Source organism: Macroventuria anomochaeta (assembly GCF_010093625.1).
Source record: "Macroventuria anomochaeta strain CBS 525.71 unplaced genomic scaffold BU25scaffold_27, whole genome shotgun sequence".
In the NCBI taxonomy this organism is placed as follows: domain Eukaryota; kingdom Fungi; phylum Ascomycota; class Dothideomycetes; order Pleosporales; family Didymellaceae; genus Macroventuria; species Macroventuria anomochaeta.
The window spans coordinates 138,027-152,275 of NW_022985388.1; the positions used below are offsets into that span (position 1 = coordinate 138,027).

The window sequence follows — 14,249 nt, forward strand, 5'->3', positions numbered from 1 at the left end:
CCCCACGGTGCTCGTGTCTGTACAACACTTGACACCTCCACGAGCCCACTGCGACGGAGACGGCTCTCATTCCCCACTGGCTCGGGGATATGCTCTCACATGCTTTCGCGTTGCCATTCTGCCAAGCGACGCGGGGCGGACGCGGGTGAGGCACAATTGACCTGCAGATAGGCGCAGCCCTGTCGCATGCCACAGTCGCACGAGCGTGGAACAAAGACAGAACACAGCATCCCAAGTGCTGATGCCCACTGGGCGCCTCGAATGATAGTGGTGTGGCATGCTGGCACCAGGAACACGGCATTGATATTGCTTCTGGAACACGCTCAGGGTCGCTGAACACAACGCGTGATCCCTGACAACGAGCCTCTCCACGACAACCAGAGGCCCTCATGTCTCCGGAAAGTCGACCGAAAGTTAGGAACTGGCCCAACGCTACAGCTCAGCTAACAGTGCTTGGCCTAGCCGCGGTGACGTGTGGGTACTTCTGTGTGAGCTTGGTACAACGGCGGCCGCGGTCATATCAAAAGCCAGAAACAACTCGGTCGCACGGGTGCTAAACAAGGCTCGATCTAAGCAACCTCACAGAGCATCGAACATGCTGCGAGATGTAAGCAGACTTTTCTGGTAATTGGGCCGCGACGTCGCCAATCGCAGCTCTTGGAGGTGAGTACCAGCGCACGCACAGCTGCTGTGCTTGAGACGTGCATCTTATTTTAACAATTTATCGACCAATGATAGGCAATTTAAGCCGTGGTCATTATCGCGACCAACGTAAGGCATTCGCACATGCACAAGATTAACCAGGTCCGGGGTGGCGTTCGCAGTGAATTGGGGATCAGAGCACGCGTCGGGCACACAACGGCAGGCACGGTCGACAGGCGGTCGCCGCCAAAAGGAGGCTAGTGACCTATCTTTGATTCGTCTTCAATCGAGCCGCCTATCGCCCAATTAGCGTCGACCAACTTATCAGCGCATTGAAAAGACGTTTACCTACAATCCCACACCGCCAAGCGCTCCTCATCGATGAAACCGAGCTTGATCGTGAATGCGCTCACAATGTCGCTGTTGAGCAGCCAATGTCGTGTGCGTGGTTGTTGAGTCGGCGAGGGGCTCCCCTACGCACGGCATTCGACGTGGCAGCCCGCTGTTCTTCAGTGTTACGCTTATCTGAACCAACCCTAAGAGTTCCGTTCACGGCGAGATAAGGCACACTAAACAATGACGCAGCACCAGCGATTGACCCGGCAGAAAAAGAACAAAGCTTCAGATTTGATCTAACGCGAACCCCACGGCGGTCGCGGCTGTGGGTGATGCGCCTCGTTTACTTTGCCTTAAGCGCTGGTCCGTGGACCGGGATAGATAAGAGTAGTAGCCATAAAGACCCCGGCGGAGCTGCCGTGATCAGCTATAGGGCTCCGATTTCTCCCATACGCCTGTATATTACTGGCACTGCTCCAGGTTGAATTGTGTTTCTCCTCCTCCATCAGGCCCTGCCCGACCATCAACCCTCCTTTGGCCAAGGCACTTCGACCCTCTCCTGACCACACGACAACACACCCGGGGACACAGTCAACATGCCATACTCGTGGATTGGGGCTCCGGCCGAGTTCAATGGAACAAACGAGATCACAGGTGGAGACTCATGTAAGTACCCACAGATACTGTTACCACGCACGTGCCGAGTGCGTACGATATACATTGCTCAGAACCTGAGGATTTGGTACTCGTGAGAACGAACACTTACTGACTACATCGCAGTGACTGAGAACTTGAATCAATGGTACGATGCCGGCGACCAGGCCTACATTCTCGTGGCTTCTGCTATGGTCATGGTCATGATTCCCGGTTTGGCTTTCCTCTACTCTGGTCTTGCGCGCAGAAAGTCCGCTCTGTCCCTTATCTGGGCGTGTATGTTCTCTGCCTCCGTCATCACCTTCCAATGGTACTTCTGGGGATACTCGCTCGCATTCGGCCCTTCGACAAATGGCTTCATTGGCAACCTCGACAAGTTCGGTCTCAAGGGTGTGCTTGGTGCTCCCAGCCCGGGATCTCCTCTGATTCCTGAGCTTCTGTACTCTTTCTACCAGGTATGTCACTTCAATAATCCCTTTTGAGATTCACTAACGGTAAGTAGATGCAATTCTGCGCCGTTACTGCTGCCATTGTCGTCGGTTGCGTTGCTGAACGCGGTCGTCTGATCCCCATGATGGTCTTCATCTGGCTTTGGGCCACCATCGTATACTGCCCCGTTGCATACTGGGCCTGGAACTCGAGCGGCTGGTTCTTCGTATGGGGTGGACTCGACTACGCTGGTGGAGGTCCCGTCGAAATCGTTTCCGGTTGCACTGCACTCGCCTACTCGATGATCCTCGGCCGCCGCCAGGAGAAGATGATGCTCAACTTCCGCCCGCACAACGTCTCGCTCATCACCCTCGGTACCGTCTTCTTGTGGTTCGGTTGGTTGGGCTTTAACGGTGGATCTGCTTTCGGTGCCAACCTTCGCGCTGTTATGGCTTGCTGGAATTCCAACCTGACTGCCATGTTCGCCGCGATGACCTGGGTTATTCTTGATTGGCGTCTTGCCCGCAAGTGGTCCATGGTCGGTTGGTGTTCCGGTGTTATCTCTGGACTCGTTGCTGCTACCCCCGCATCTGGTTTCCTGACTCCCTGGGGAAGTGTCATCCTCGGCATCACCACCGGTATCGTTGCTAACTTTGCCACCAAGAGTACGTCTTGACCTGTTTTCACATACTCGAAATAATTGCTAATATATCACAGTCAAGTTCTGGGTCCGCATCGACGATTCTCTCGATGTCTTCGCTGAGCACGGTGTCGCTGGAATGTGGGGGCTCTTCCTCAACGGTATCTTCGGCGCAGACTACATCATCGGCCTCGACGGCGTCAACAACGGCCTGACCGCTGGCGCCATCACCGGCTCTCCCGAAGCCATCTACAAGCAAATTGCCTACATCGTCGCCTGCGCCGTATACTCCTTCGTCGTCAGCGCCATCCTCGCCTTCGTCATTAACAAGATCCCCGGCCTGCACCTGCGCGCCTCCGAGGAGGCTGAGCTTCTGGGTATGGATGATGACCAGCTTGGCGAGTTCGCATACGACTACGTCGAGGTCCGCCGTGACTACCTCGCCTGGACACCTGCGAAAGGCGAGCCTCTGAACGGCGAGCACAGCGTTCCTCAGGGGGAGCGCCACGGTATCCCTCAGCACAGCGAGATGCTTGAGGGTAAGACACCCAGCGAGCATAGCGGCCACGAGCACACTGGCATTGGCGGTGATCGCCATGCTGTTGCCATAGGGCCCGAGCACGAGAAGACTACACCTCCGTCTTCGTCGCGCGATTATGCCTAGATGCTCGTTTTGACTTTGTTTGAAGTTGTTCAGCCTGTTCAGAGATACCACCTATGTGCCTTTTACGAGGATGTAAAGACTATTTGCGATAGATTTGGCTATATACGTACTTGATGTACGCTTTCTAATTACATATTCACCATCGCACATCGCCATCAACTCCATCATTCTTTATGAGCTCCCATCATACCACCAGCATTGTGATACTTGTCAGTGAAGATTATCGATCCTCCCGCCAACAATCACCACGCCCAGCCAGTCTTCAATGCCGCCAAAGTTCTTATCAGCACCCCTCGATCGGTTCCCATATTTGTCAGATGGCGCTCAGCCCGCTCAGCCACACCAACCTTGGACACCACATTAGTTGCCGAGCCATCCCCAGATGTTCCTTATCTGGACAATACGAACACTGCCATTTGGATCAGCAGGACTCCAGCTGCACCCCAAATCCGATCGTGCCGCTAAGTCGTTTGTTGGGACAGCAATGGCAGTGCTGGAGTGGCTTCATTGACAAGGGTGGGAGTACATCGTCGTCAGGCTGCAGACGGTGTTTTAAGGGTGGGAGATAAGAGAGCCGCGGACGCACGGCGGCATCATGACACCAACTTCTCCTACTCAAAGGGGTTTGAGACCGCCACTATCTTGCGTTCGGTAAACGCTGATGAGATACTTTCGGTGGTACTTTCCTGTTCCCGCGCCCACGACAACACCCGCAACCCAGGCCTGCCTACTGGTTGAAAGTTAGGTAGCCTATAACGCGCTCGTGGGTGCAGATTATTGACCGAGGTAAGGCCCTTATTCGATTCTGACGACGCTGGCAATCTTGAACATGAGGTTTACAGCGATATACTGCATCCGTAGTTGTACGAAGAGTCTTTTCGTAGTGCCTTAGACGAGACATGGGGATTTCATGCTCAGTTCGCCCTCCTGCTTCTTCTTCTACTTCTTCTTCTTCTTCTTCTTCTTCTTATCACATCGCTTCTGAGCAACGTCTTCTAGGGTACTGCGCTTCCACGAACGTTGTTTCTCTTATTGCTTTACTCAGAGCTACTCTGCGCTTCACTGGCAGTCACATAGCACCGAGCGGTTGCCTGCTTAGTAGCGATCCTGCTTGTAGCGGCGTGGGCCGCTGTAATATACTGATAGCTACGGTAAACGATAACGTAGGACTATCGGGTCGATGGAATACTGCGCTGAGTTGCTCTCTAGCTAGGAGAAGACGACGATATACCTGACCTGAAACATGCTAGTCCAGGGTAGTCTGATGTGTGCAACCTCAGGTCTATCGATTGACTGATATCGTAACACTACTTCATGTGGTCTTAGGAGCATTTTTTTAGGTAGGTAATCTTACTTTGCAGAAAGACTAGTTCCAATGTTGTTTAATCATCCTCCGCACCTGCTGCGTGCGTAAGGTCTTGCCTGCGCAAAAGCCTTGGTGGTGAGTGCCTAATTGTGACTAGTTTATGTTTACCGGGAAGGTCGGGAGCTTTCCAAGATTGACAGTTCTCCTCCGTCAACCTTACGTTCAATATTGTTACCTCCACATTCCAGACCTGCTGCTTTATTTCTTACCACTCTTCGCACTCGCTCGCCCGGCATGAACAGGTGCAAGATTTGGCGAGGTTGCCGGCTGCACTTGCCCTACGGTTATGGATATGCACCTCTTCGTTGCTTGTCTAGGCTTCACGCATTGTGCACAACTGACGTTGTAACTTAACAAGATCTTTCTGGGATCGTCCGAATTGCAGAAAAGCCTCATCTGTAACGCGCTGCGATGGCGAACGGGCAGCCACCGGAGTTCAATGCACTGTGTTGCTCCTGTGAGACCGACTTCCCGCAAGGGGGCCTTGGACATGGATGGAGGATACCTCTGATGGGTTCCTTCGGACGTTCAGAGTCTCCAATATCAAGCAGATAAAGCCCTCGGCTCAATCTGGCTGCCATATGTGCAGCCTATTCTGGACGGAGCTCGCGCACCCCTCCAATAAGACAAGAATCACTGACGAAGACGTTTGTTACTTCAGGGCGGAGTCTGATCTTCGTGGCTGGCACCCAGGGCTTCGCACAGCGAACCATTGGATGGAGATGCGAGATAGTGGATGGTGTTGCCGTGTTCGACTGAGAACTGTGGGCGTGGCTGCCAAGGGTGAAGATCTTTGAGCGTCGTGCTTCCCAGTCAACTGCATTGAGCACAATAATTTGAGTCGAGTAGAGGTTTGATATCGAGCGGACTATCCTAGAGGCTGTGAAGTGCAGGACAGACACGATGGAAGACGATGTTGCCTGCCATACTCAAACAAGGCTGTAGGCATGAATGGAGGAAGTCATGCCTCTCAACACATCCTTATCGGATATGACTTATGATCTGGTTGGATGTTGATTCAAGCATTCAAGCCTAGAGTTGTGTGGTGGAGGACGAGACGCTGCAGGAACCCCACGCGGCAGAAAGTGGGGCCCGCCCTGAACAGCACAAGGGTGCGGCTGCATCACCTCCGCTCTCCGCCGCCTCTAGTCCCTGACGACTGACGTGCCCATGCGCCGAGGAGACGTTCCACCGGCAAGATGGTGCTCTCGTTCATTCTGATCCAGAACCGGCAGTGCGTTGGCAGAATCAACATTAGGAGGAAACTGTCGCTGACCATCCCAACATAGGGGGAAGACAAGACTGGCGAAATGGTATGCGCCGTACAGTGTAAGCCCCCCAATGCATAGTATGAGCGAATACTGACACACACAGGATGAAGAGAAAGTCAAGCTCAAGGGCGAGGTACTTCTCCCCTCCCCTCCCCTCCTCCACCACTCGCCCGCCGCCGCCGCAATTTCAATCCCCATGCCCATCCTCGCTGACCACGCCTGCTAGGTGCACCGCCTTATAGCGCCGCGCGACCAAAAGCACCAATCCAACTTCGTCGAGTTCCGCAACATGTCCAAGATCGTGTACCGGCGGTACGCAGGCCTGTTTTTCTGCGCCTGCGTCGATACGAATGATAATGAGTTGGCGTATCTGGAGGCGATACATTTCTTTGTGGAGGTGTTGGATGCGTTTTTTGGGAACGTGTGTGAGCTGGATTTGGTGTTTAACTTCTACAAGGTACGTGCATGTAGTAATTTGGGAAAGGGTCTGTGGCAGGTGGCGGGGGCTGTGGAGGGAAGAAGCTGGGATGCTATGGGACGGTAGGAGGCTAATAGGGGGACAGGTGTATGCGATCCTCGACGAAGTGTTCCTAGCGGGCGAGATTGAAGAGACGAATAAGCAGGTTGTGTTGACGAGGTTGGCACACTTGGACAAGCTGGAGTAGACGACATACGGAGGGTACAATGAAAGCCTCAAGACCATGACCGCCGTCAGATGATCGACTCGAGAAAGCCCGAGTACGACAGACGACTGAAGACGCCGTCCGAGGCATCGACACAGAGCGAGTCCGTCCACACCGAAGCACAGCATAGCACGACAACGAGCATGCAAATGTGAGTTGCGTGCAGCGATAGCGCGAGAGATAGCATGGTAGCCTGCACAGTGCTATGAACAAATTTGGCTGCGCGCATGAACAACATAATCGACTCGAGTTGCTCGGGGCTTCAAGCCTACACTGACGTGACACGCGACTGGCTGAACCCCATGCATTTCACATGTATTGCCCCACCTCAGTGGTAGTAGCCAGAGACAGCTACAGGATGCTCTCGGAAGGCGTATCCGCAGCCTAATGGCATGTTCGGCCTCTTATCACTGTCTCTGAGCAAGATTTGACAAAATGCCTCCGTTAAAGGCAAAGACACGATGTGCCGTGGTCAACGTCCTTACATGCAAGGCTGACGCTCGGACTTGATTGTAGAGTGCACCACCACCATGGTAATAGCCAGATCACCAACTTCGGCTTGAAGCCCACAACGCGCCAAATGAACTGTACCGTGCCCGAGCCATGAAATAGACACCTCGGCTGTTCCTCCGCGACCGACGATTCATTTGCATCGAACCTTGTCGACACCCACCATTGTGAAATCGCACGAGCGTAAACACAGCTTCGAGTCCAGCACCCCCGCGGCGCAATCATGAGCGACTTTTCGATGTACCACGCCCAAGGCCAGGGCTCGCCGAATCCCAGTGCGCCGCCGAGGAAGGACGACCCTACAAGATGGCGCCCGCCCGTCGCTGCGAGCCGTGCTGGCTATGAGCAAGCTGGCAGTCCGTACACGCAAGCTGGAGCTCCGCAGTATGGCTCGCCGGCGCAGCCGCAACAGCCCGTGCAGCAAGAGGGCTACTTCCCGCCCCAGGCGAGCCCGCTGATAAACCAGGCTGGATCGTATCAGGGCGACCTCCACACGAACATGTTGGCGGCGCAGATGGGAGCAGTGGGCCTGGGCGGGGACGCGCCACCAGACCACAGGCGCAAGAAGAAGGACAGACACGCCTACCACAACCTTGAGGGGCCGGGAGGGAGTGCGCAGGCCTTCGATGGCTTGCAGAAGCCGGGCACGCCCTCACAGTACAGCCCGCAAGTTGGTGGGCCGCAGTGGCAAGAACCAGAGATCACGCCCGCCATGAACCAGTTCCCTGCTGCAACACCGCTGTTCACTCCTGGAGCTGTGGCTTCGCCGATGCAGCACGCTGCCCGGACACATACACCACAGCCAGGCACCGCCGTCGCCGGGTCCGCGCAGGGCAAAGTTGACCCCGAGTCGATACCGAGCATCCCCAGGTCGCGAGACTCGCCAGCGAAGTACTACCTGGACCACATCTACCCGACTATGGAACACCACATACCGCCGCCCGCCGCCGTGCCCTTCGTGGCCTTCGATCAGGGCAATTCGTCCCCCAAGTTCGCCAGACTGACGCTCAACAACATCCCCATATCCGCTGACGCGCTCGCTGCAACAGCTCTGCCACTAGGCCTGATACTGCAGCCACTCGCACCACTGCAAGAGGGGGAGACGCCGATACCTGTCCTAGACTTTGGCGAGGCAGGTCCACCAAGATGCAGGAGATGTCGAGCGTACATCAACCCTTTCATGCAATTCAAGGCTGGCGGCAACAAGCTCGTTTGCAACATGTGCAACTTCCCCAACGATGTACCGGGGGAGTACTTTGCACCCACCGATGCCAGTGGCGTACGCGTGGACAGGCTCCAGCGACCGGAGCTTACCCTCGGTACGGTCGACTATGTGGTGCCAAAGGAGTACTGGGGCCAAAAAGAGCCAGTCGGGATGCGATACTTGTTCCTGATCGATGTCACGGCAGAGAGCGTCGAACGTGGCTTTCTTGACGGATTCTGTGCGGGTATCCTAAACGCGCTGTACAGCGAAGCAAGCGAGGCGACCGAAGCAGCAGAGAGCGCTCTCAAGATGCCAAAGGGCGTAAAGATCGGCATTGTCACATACGACAAGGAGATGCACTTCTACAACCTCAGCCCGAAGCTCGTCACGGCGCAAATGCTAGTCATGCCGGACCTTGAGGAGCCGTTCTTGCCCTTCACCGAGGGCCTGTTCGTCGATCCTCAAGAATCGAGGACCGTCATCACGTCCCTGCTCACCTCGCTTCCCAACATGTTCCGCGAGTTCAGGCACCCTGAGCCGGCTCTGCTGCCCACGCTCAACTCTGCGGTTGCTGCTTTGACTGCTACTGGTGGAAAGATTGTCTGTTCGCTAGGTGCATTACCCACCTTTGGCCCAGGAAAGCTGTTCATGCGAGACGATGGCAACGTACACAACACCGATGCTGAGAGGAAGCTGCTTAAGACAGAGCATCCTGGCTTCACAACAGTGGCGAAGCAGATGGTCGAGAACGGTATTGGATGTGACTTTTTCCTAGCCGCACCCAGCGGTGGCTACCTCGACATCGCAACGATAGGTGAGTGTCCTCGTCACCCCTTGCTTCCCTACCATACTAACGCATGCAGGCCATGTATCTGCAACCACTGGTGGTGAGGTGTTCTACTACCCCAACTTCCACTCACCCCGAGACAACCTCAAGTTATCGAAGGAGATCACACATACCGTTATGCGGGAAACCGGTTATCAAGCGCTGATGAAGGTTCGATGCTCAAACGGTCTGCAGGTCTCTGGCTACCACGGCAACTACTTCCACCACAACTTCGGTGCAGACCTCGAGTTTGGCACCATCGATGCCGACAAAGCCATCGGCGTCCTGTTCAGCTACGACGGCAAACTCGACCCTAAGCTGGACGCACATTTCCAGAGCGCTCTTCTTTACACAACAGCCAGCGGCGAGCGCCGCGTCCGCTGCAGCAACATCGTCGCCAGCGTCAGTCAAAGCGCAGGCGAATGTATGAAGTTCGTCGACCAAGATGCCGTTATCAACATCATCGCCAAGGAAGCCTGTGCGCGCATGACCGAAAAGAGCCTCAAGGACATCCGCGGCGCACTGACAGAAAAGACTGTCGACATTCTCGCTGGCTATAGGAAGAATTTCACCGGGAATAGTCCGCCTGGTCAGCTTGTCCTGCCCGAGAATCTCAAGGAGTTTTCCATGTACATGCTCGGCCTGATCAAGTCGCGCGCCTTCAAAGCCGGCAAGGAACCCACAGACCGTCGTGTCCACGACATGCGCCTCATCCGCTCAATGGGCCCCCTCGAGCTATCGCTTTACCTCTACCCGCGCGTCATTGCAGTACACAACCTTGACCACGCCGATGGTTTCGCCAACGAAAACGGACATCTCCGCATGCCCTCTGGCGTCCGCGCCTCATTCTCCAAGGTCGACGAAGGAGGCGTATACATCGTCGACAACGGCCAAATCTGCCTCCTCTGGATCCATCAACACGTCTCGCCGAATCTACTCGAAGACCTCTTCGGCGCCGAACACAGCGATCTCAAATCCCTCGACCCCTTCGCCTCCTCGCTTCCTGTGCTCGACACACATCTCAACGCTCAGGTGCGGAATATCTTGCAGTACCTGGAGGGGAATAGGGCAAGTAAGGCGCTTACGGTGCAGCTGGCGAGACAGGGACTGGATGGCGCGGAGTATGAGTTTGCGAGGTTGTTGTATGAGGATCGGAATAATGAGGCGCAGAGTTATGTCGATTGGTTGGTGCATGTGCATCGGCATATTCAGCTTGAGGTAAGCAATTCCTGAGATCTGCCTTAAAGACCAGTAATTGAATAACGAAGCTAATCTGACGGCGGATAGCTCGCTGGGCAACGGAAGAAGAGCGAAGACATCGACAATAGTAGCATGGGAAGTCAATTTGTGGGGTTGCGGACATCGTACTGGGGCTAAATGGGTAGAGAACGATGGAAGAAGGCCGGATGGGAATCGATGGATTTTTATGTTGCATAGCGATATCATGAGCACAGCGAACGCATTCGAACATGAACATACAAACAGGTCTCGCTTCTTGATTTTTCCACCGAGCAGCGTGACTTCTTCACTAGAAACGGGAGCGACTACTCCTGCCTACCTACTCTCACGCTTGTTCTCTTTCTCTTCCCTCACCCTATCCTCTACACCACGAATTCGATACTGACATCTCGAACGCCAGCGTTCGGCCTGAAGTCCTTCCGCTCAGAACAAGTACTCACCAATGAGGACTTCAGCTCGCCGTATTCGGCAAACTGCGTTGCGTACACCTCGACGGCAGTGCCTGAACATCGGCCACCAAGCTTCAGGCAGCAGCTTTTGAACGCCTTTGGTGTCGTTCTCCTCGCGTTCTCCCGCAGCCTCCCGCATAGTCGGTGATGTCGGAGGAGATGAAACGGTGCTGCGCCACAAATCCGAACGAGCCGAGCTGCGCACGCCAAACCCAAATGGGAGAAGCTTGCGAAGGATTTCAACGCAACCACACCTCCAGGATGAGTCTTTGCAGGCTGTTCGGCGCGCAAAGCAACCCGACGCGGCCCCAGATCATCGTCTCATCAAACGAACATGCTGTTGCTGCCTCTGTCATCACCCTTCGACGACTCTCATAGGCTTGCGGCGTAACAATCAACCTGCATTGGGAAATCGCCTCGCTTCGTCTTGTCCCGGGAACCAAGCTACAACGAGCTCGACCCCAAATACTTGGACCTGCAAGGATCGAGCTTACCGGCGCGGGATCGTACTCTTACCGTTTCCTTGGAAAGCTTTCGAATTCTGGCGAGCGCTACAGAAAGGCTACGTAGTGTATTGTGCTGGCCTGATGGTCGACGTAGGCCCTGAGGCGGAGTGTTCAAGCACCTTTGTTACACAATCCGACTGACAATACTGCCTTGTGTATATTATCTCAACTCAAGCCGAAAACCACAAGACGCCACCTTTGACTTGTCCAGGGACGATCGAACATCTTGAATCACGAAATCGTGCTGTATCAACTAGAAGCGCAGCATGGTCTACACAGGCAAGCCAAGCCGTGGATGCGGCATATGCAAGAGCCGCAGGATTAAGGTATGACACCTGCATATGGTTCGGCTTGCGAGGCCTCAATGTTCTTCAATGCATGGCCGATCAATGCTGGCAAACTGTGGCACAGCAGGGCTAATCAGTCTCAGTGCGACGAAAAGCGACCAACGTGTGGGAATTGCAAGAAATCTGGGCGCGACTGCCCGGGCTATCCAGACGAGTTTGATCTAGTCTTCAGAGACGAGAACAAGGCTATGGCGAGAAAAGCAAGAAAGACCTCCGGCCCAACGCCTGCAAGAAGTAGTCCCAGTGGCTCGAGCTCGCAACCTTCTCCTAATCAGTGAGTACACTATTCCAAAACCACGGCACAATCAGGCAGATTGACCCGAGACATACAATATTCATGTTTATTTTGTTTTACAGATGCAGGATCATATTGATGCTTCGATTCTCTGCTAGCATACAAGAAGCGTAAAACCATGTACTAACCACCAACAGACCTGCCTTCCTCACATTCGAAGTTTCAAATGCTTCCAACTCATCACAGGAGGACTCCTCCACAGCACAAACCACACCAAATTTAGATCAACAGCTCATACTCATACCTCAATACCCAGAAGCGTTATCGTCACAAGGACTTTTCGACAATTGGCTATGGAACCTCGACCAGATCCCGCAGTCTATTGTGATGGCCCCGGACTACGAGGCCGTCACCTTCTTCTTCAAAAACTTTATCACACTTCCACAACAAGCAGAAAGCACAAGAGGGTATCTTGAATTTCTCGTTCCGCTATACAATCAAGCGTTACCGTCATCAGTCCTGCATCTGGCCACAAGTGCTGTCGCCATGGCTGCTTGCGGTCAGTATCCTGGTCGGGAAGCTTTGGTGGGCGAGGCTGTCAAGACATATGGAAAAGCTATTCGAAAGCTCAACAGCGACCTCAAGGATCCTGCGATGAGCAGGTCGAACGAAACCGTACTTGCCATTCTGATGTTCTCGCTATACGAAGTAGGTCAAATCAGACCACTTGCCTCTACACTGATGACTGACTTCCTCCAGACCATCATGTCGACTGACGACACAATCACCGCCTGGGGTAACCACGTCGACGGCGCCGTGGCCCTAACAAAACTCCGCGGCACCGACCAATTCAACGACCCCATGTCGCACGCCATGTTCCGCGCCGTGCGCACCATGATGATAACATCCTGCGTCCAGCGCTCCAAACCCATCGACTCGTTCCCCGGCCAAAAAGGCTGGATAGGTGAATCCGACATCGCCGAAGAGAACGCCGCCAATCGCCTAACACTCATTTGCATCGACCTGCCCAACCTGCGCGCCCGCGCCAACAAACTCACGTCCACCCTATATGATCCGACTGAGGAGTTGGAGGCAAGACAGATCATCGAATTTGCGCAGCTGGTCGACGGGAATCTGGAGGAATGGTACCGCACGCTCCCACCCGAATGGAAACACCGCATCATCGGCGTCGAATCCTCCATACCCTCGGACATCGCCAACGCCGAGAATTGGCCTGGCGAGCAGCACGCATACCACGATGTGCCGCTCGCATCCATCATGAATGACTACCGCGTCTGCCGCATCTTCTGCCGGCGCGTGATGCTGGCTTGCCTCGATTGGCTGGGGTATGGTGGCGTTGTGAATGCGCAGGAGGAGGAGCAGTATAAGAGGAGTGTTTATGTGGTGCAGCAGATGGTGGATGAGTTGAGTGCGTGTGTGCCGTTTCATTTGAATTATGAGTTGCAGCCGTTGGCTAAGGAAACAGGGCAGGAGCAGTATGGTGAGTCCTCTTGAAAACCCTTGGATTGGAACCTAGCATACTGACAATGTCGCAGCGGCTGAAGCATTCGGCGGCTACTCGCTCGTCTGGCCCCTCTACGTTGCCGCGAATGCGGACACAGTGCCTCAGCGTCAGCGAGACTGGTTGTTAGGAAGACTGAGTGTCATCGGTACAAAGTTCGGGCTGAGCAGTGCGCAAGTGCTGGTCCTGGCCAGACGACACGTGCTCACGTGCGGACCTATGTTCCCGTGATCACCCTCACGCCAGCAGACGATCGAAAAGAGAAAAGGCTCAATGCAGAAGAGCTGGATCTAAGGGGATCGCAAGCGCGCGGATATCACGCCAGTACGCGATGGTGGAAACGGTCAACGCGCAATGCGAAGGAGGTGGACTTGATGGAATTCCAGGATTGCTGAGTGTCCGCGAGAGGCGGGTGAAGGACTCCCCGAATCGCCGGCACGTGATAGGTAGCTTATATCGAGCCTCTGCTCACCCGCAACACAACACCATAACCACCTAGTCTTGACACTGAGCAAATAAATCCTCAGCATGGAGTTTGAAGGTGTTTTGGTTCGAGGTGCAGGGTCAAGCGAGAGTAGCACGTATCATCGTGCTAACAGAGTCCAGCTCCGGCGACAAGTATGAATGTACAAGACTTGCATTCGATTCAACTTCCACTCATTGGTGCAGCCGAAGTGAAATTACACACTCAGACTGATACAAGTCAGACTGACACCAAAGTCAAGG

The 14,249-nt window shown here is 54.4% G+C and overlaps 5 protein-coding genes across 5 annotated transcripts; all 5 read left to right on the top strand.

The window, feature by feature from the left end:
* Window positions 1–75: 75 nt before the first annotated feature.
* Window positions 76–734, top strand: BU25DRAFT_412891 (uncharacterized protein). Its single transcript, XM_033706903.1, has one exon. It carries the CDS (start codon window positions 390–392, stop codon window positions 555–557), a length of 168 nt encoding a protein of 55 aa, XP_033559274.1. The 5' UTR covers window positions 76–389; the 3' UTR covers window positions 558–734.
* Window positions 735–1,390: 656 nt separating this feature from the next.
* On the top strand, window positions 1,391–3,452 carry BU25DRAFT_122710 (ammonium transporter-like protein). The gene is made up of 4 exons (XM_033700447.1): window positions 1,391–1,644; window positions 1,759–2,087; window positions 2,135–2,726; window positions 2,779–3,452. Exons 1-4 carry the CDS (start codon window positions 1,575–1,577, stop codon window positions 3,363–3,365), a joined length of 1,578 nt encoding a protein of 525 aa, XP_033559275.1. The 5' UTR covers window positions 1,391–1,574; the 3' UTR covers window positions 3,366–3,452.
* A 2,406-nt stretch (window positions 3,453–5,858) lies between these two features.
* Window positions 5,859–6,914, top strand: BU25DRAFT_412894 (AP-2 complex subunit sigma). Its single transcript, XM_033706904.1, has 5 exons — window positions 5,859–5,965; window positions 6,021–6,060; window positions 6,106–6,135; window positions 6,229–6,459; window positions 6,566–6,914. The coding sequence occupies exons 1-5, from the start codon at window positions 5,931–5,933 to the stop codon at window positions 6,665–6,667; spliced, it is 438 nt and encodes a 145-aa protein (XP_033559276.1). The 5' UTR covers window positions 5,859–5,930; the 3' UTR covers window positions 6,668–6,914.
* Window positions 6,915–7,159: 245 nt separating this feature from the next.
* On the top strand, window positions 7,160–10,626 carry BU25DRAFT_412895 (Sec23/Sec24 family protein-like protein). Its single transcript, XM_033706905.1, has 2 exons — window positions 7,160–9,213; window positions 9,263–10,626. Exons 1-2 carry the CDS (start codon window positions 7,419–7,421, stop codon window positions 10,456–10,458), a joined length of 2,991 nt encoding a protein of 996 aa, XP_033559277.1. The 5' UTR covers window positions 7,160–7,418; the 3' UTR covers window positions 10,459–10,626.
* A 1,059-nt stretch (window positions 10,627–11,685) lies between these two features.
* Window positions 11,686–13,754, top strand: BU25DRAFT_346617 (uncharacterized protein; the record flags this gene model as incomplete). The annotated part of the gene is made up of 5 exons (XM_033703109.1): window positions 11,686–11,745; window positions 11,850–12,040; window positions 12,199–12,709; window positions 12,761–13,502; window positions 13,558–13,754. 5 exons carry the CDS (start codon window positions 11,686–11,688, stop codon window positions 13,752–13,754), a joined length of 1,701 nt encoding a protein of 566 aa, XP_033559278.1.
* Between the last annotated feature and the right edge of the window lie 495 nt (window positions 13,755–14,249).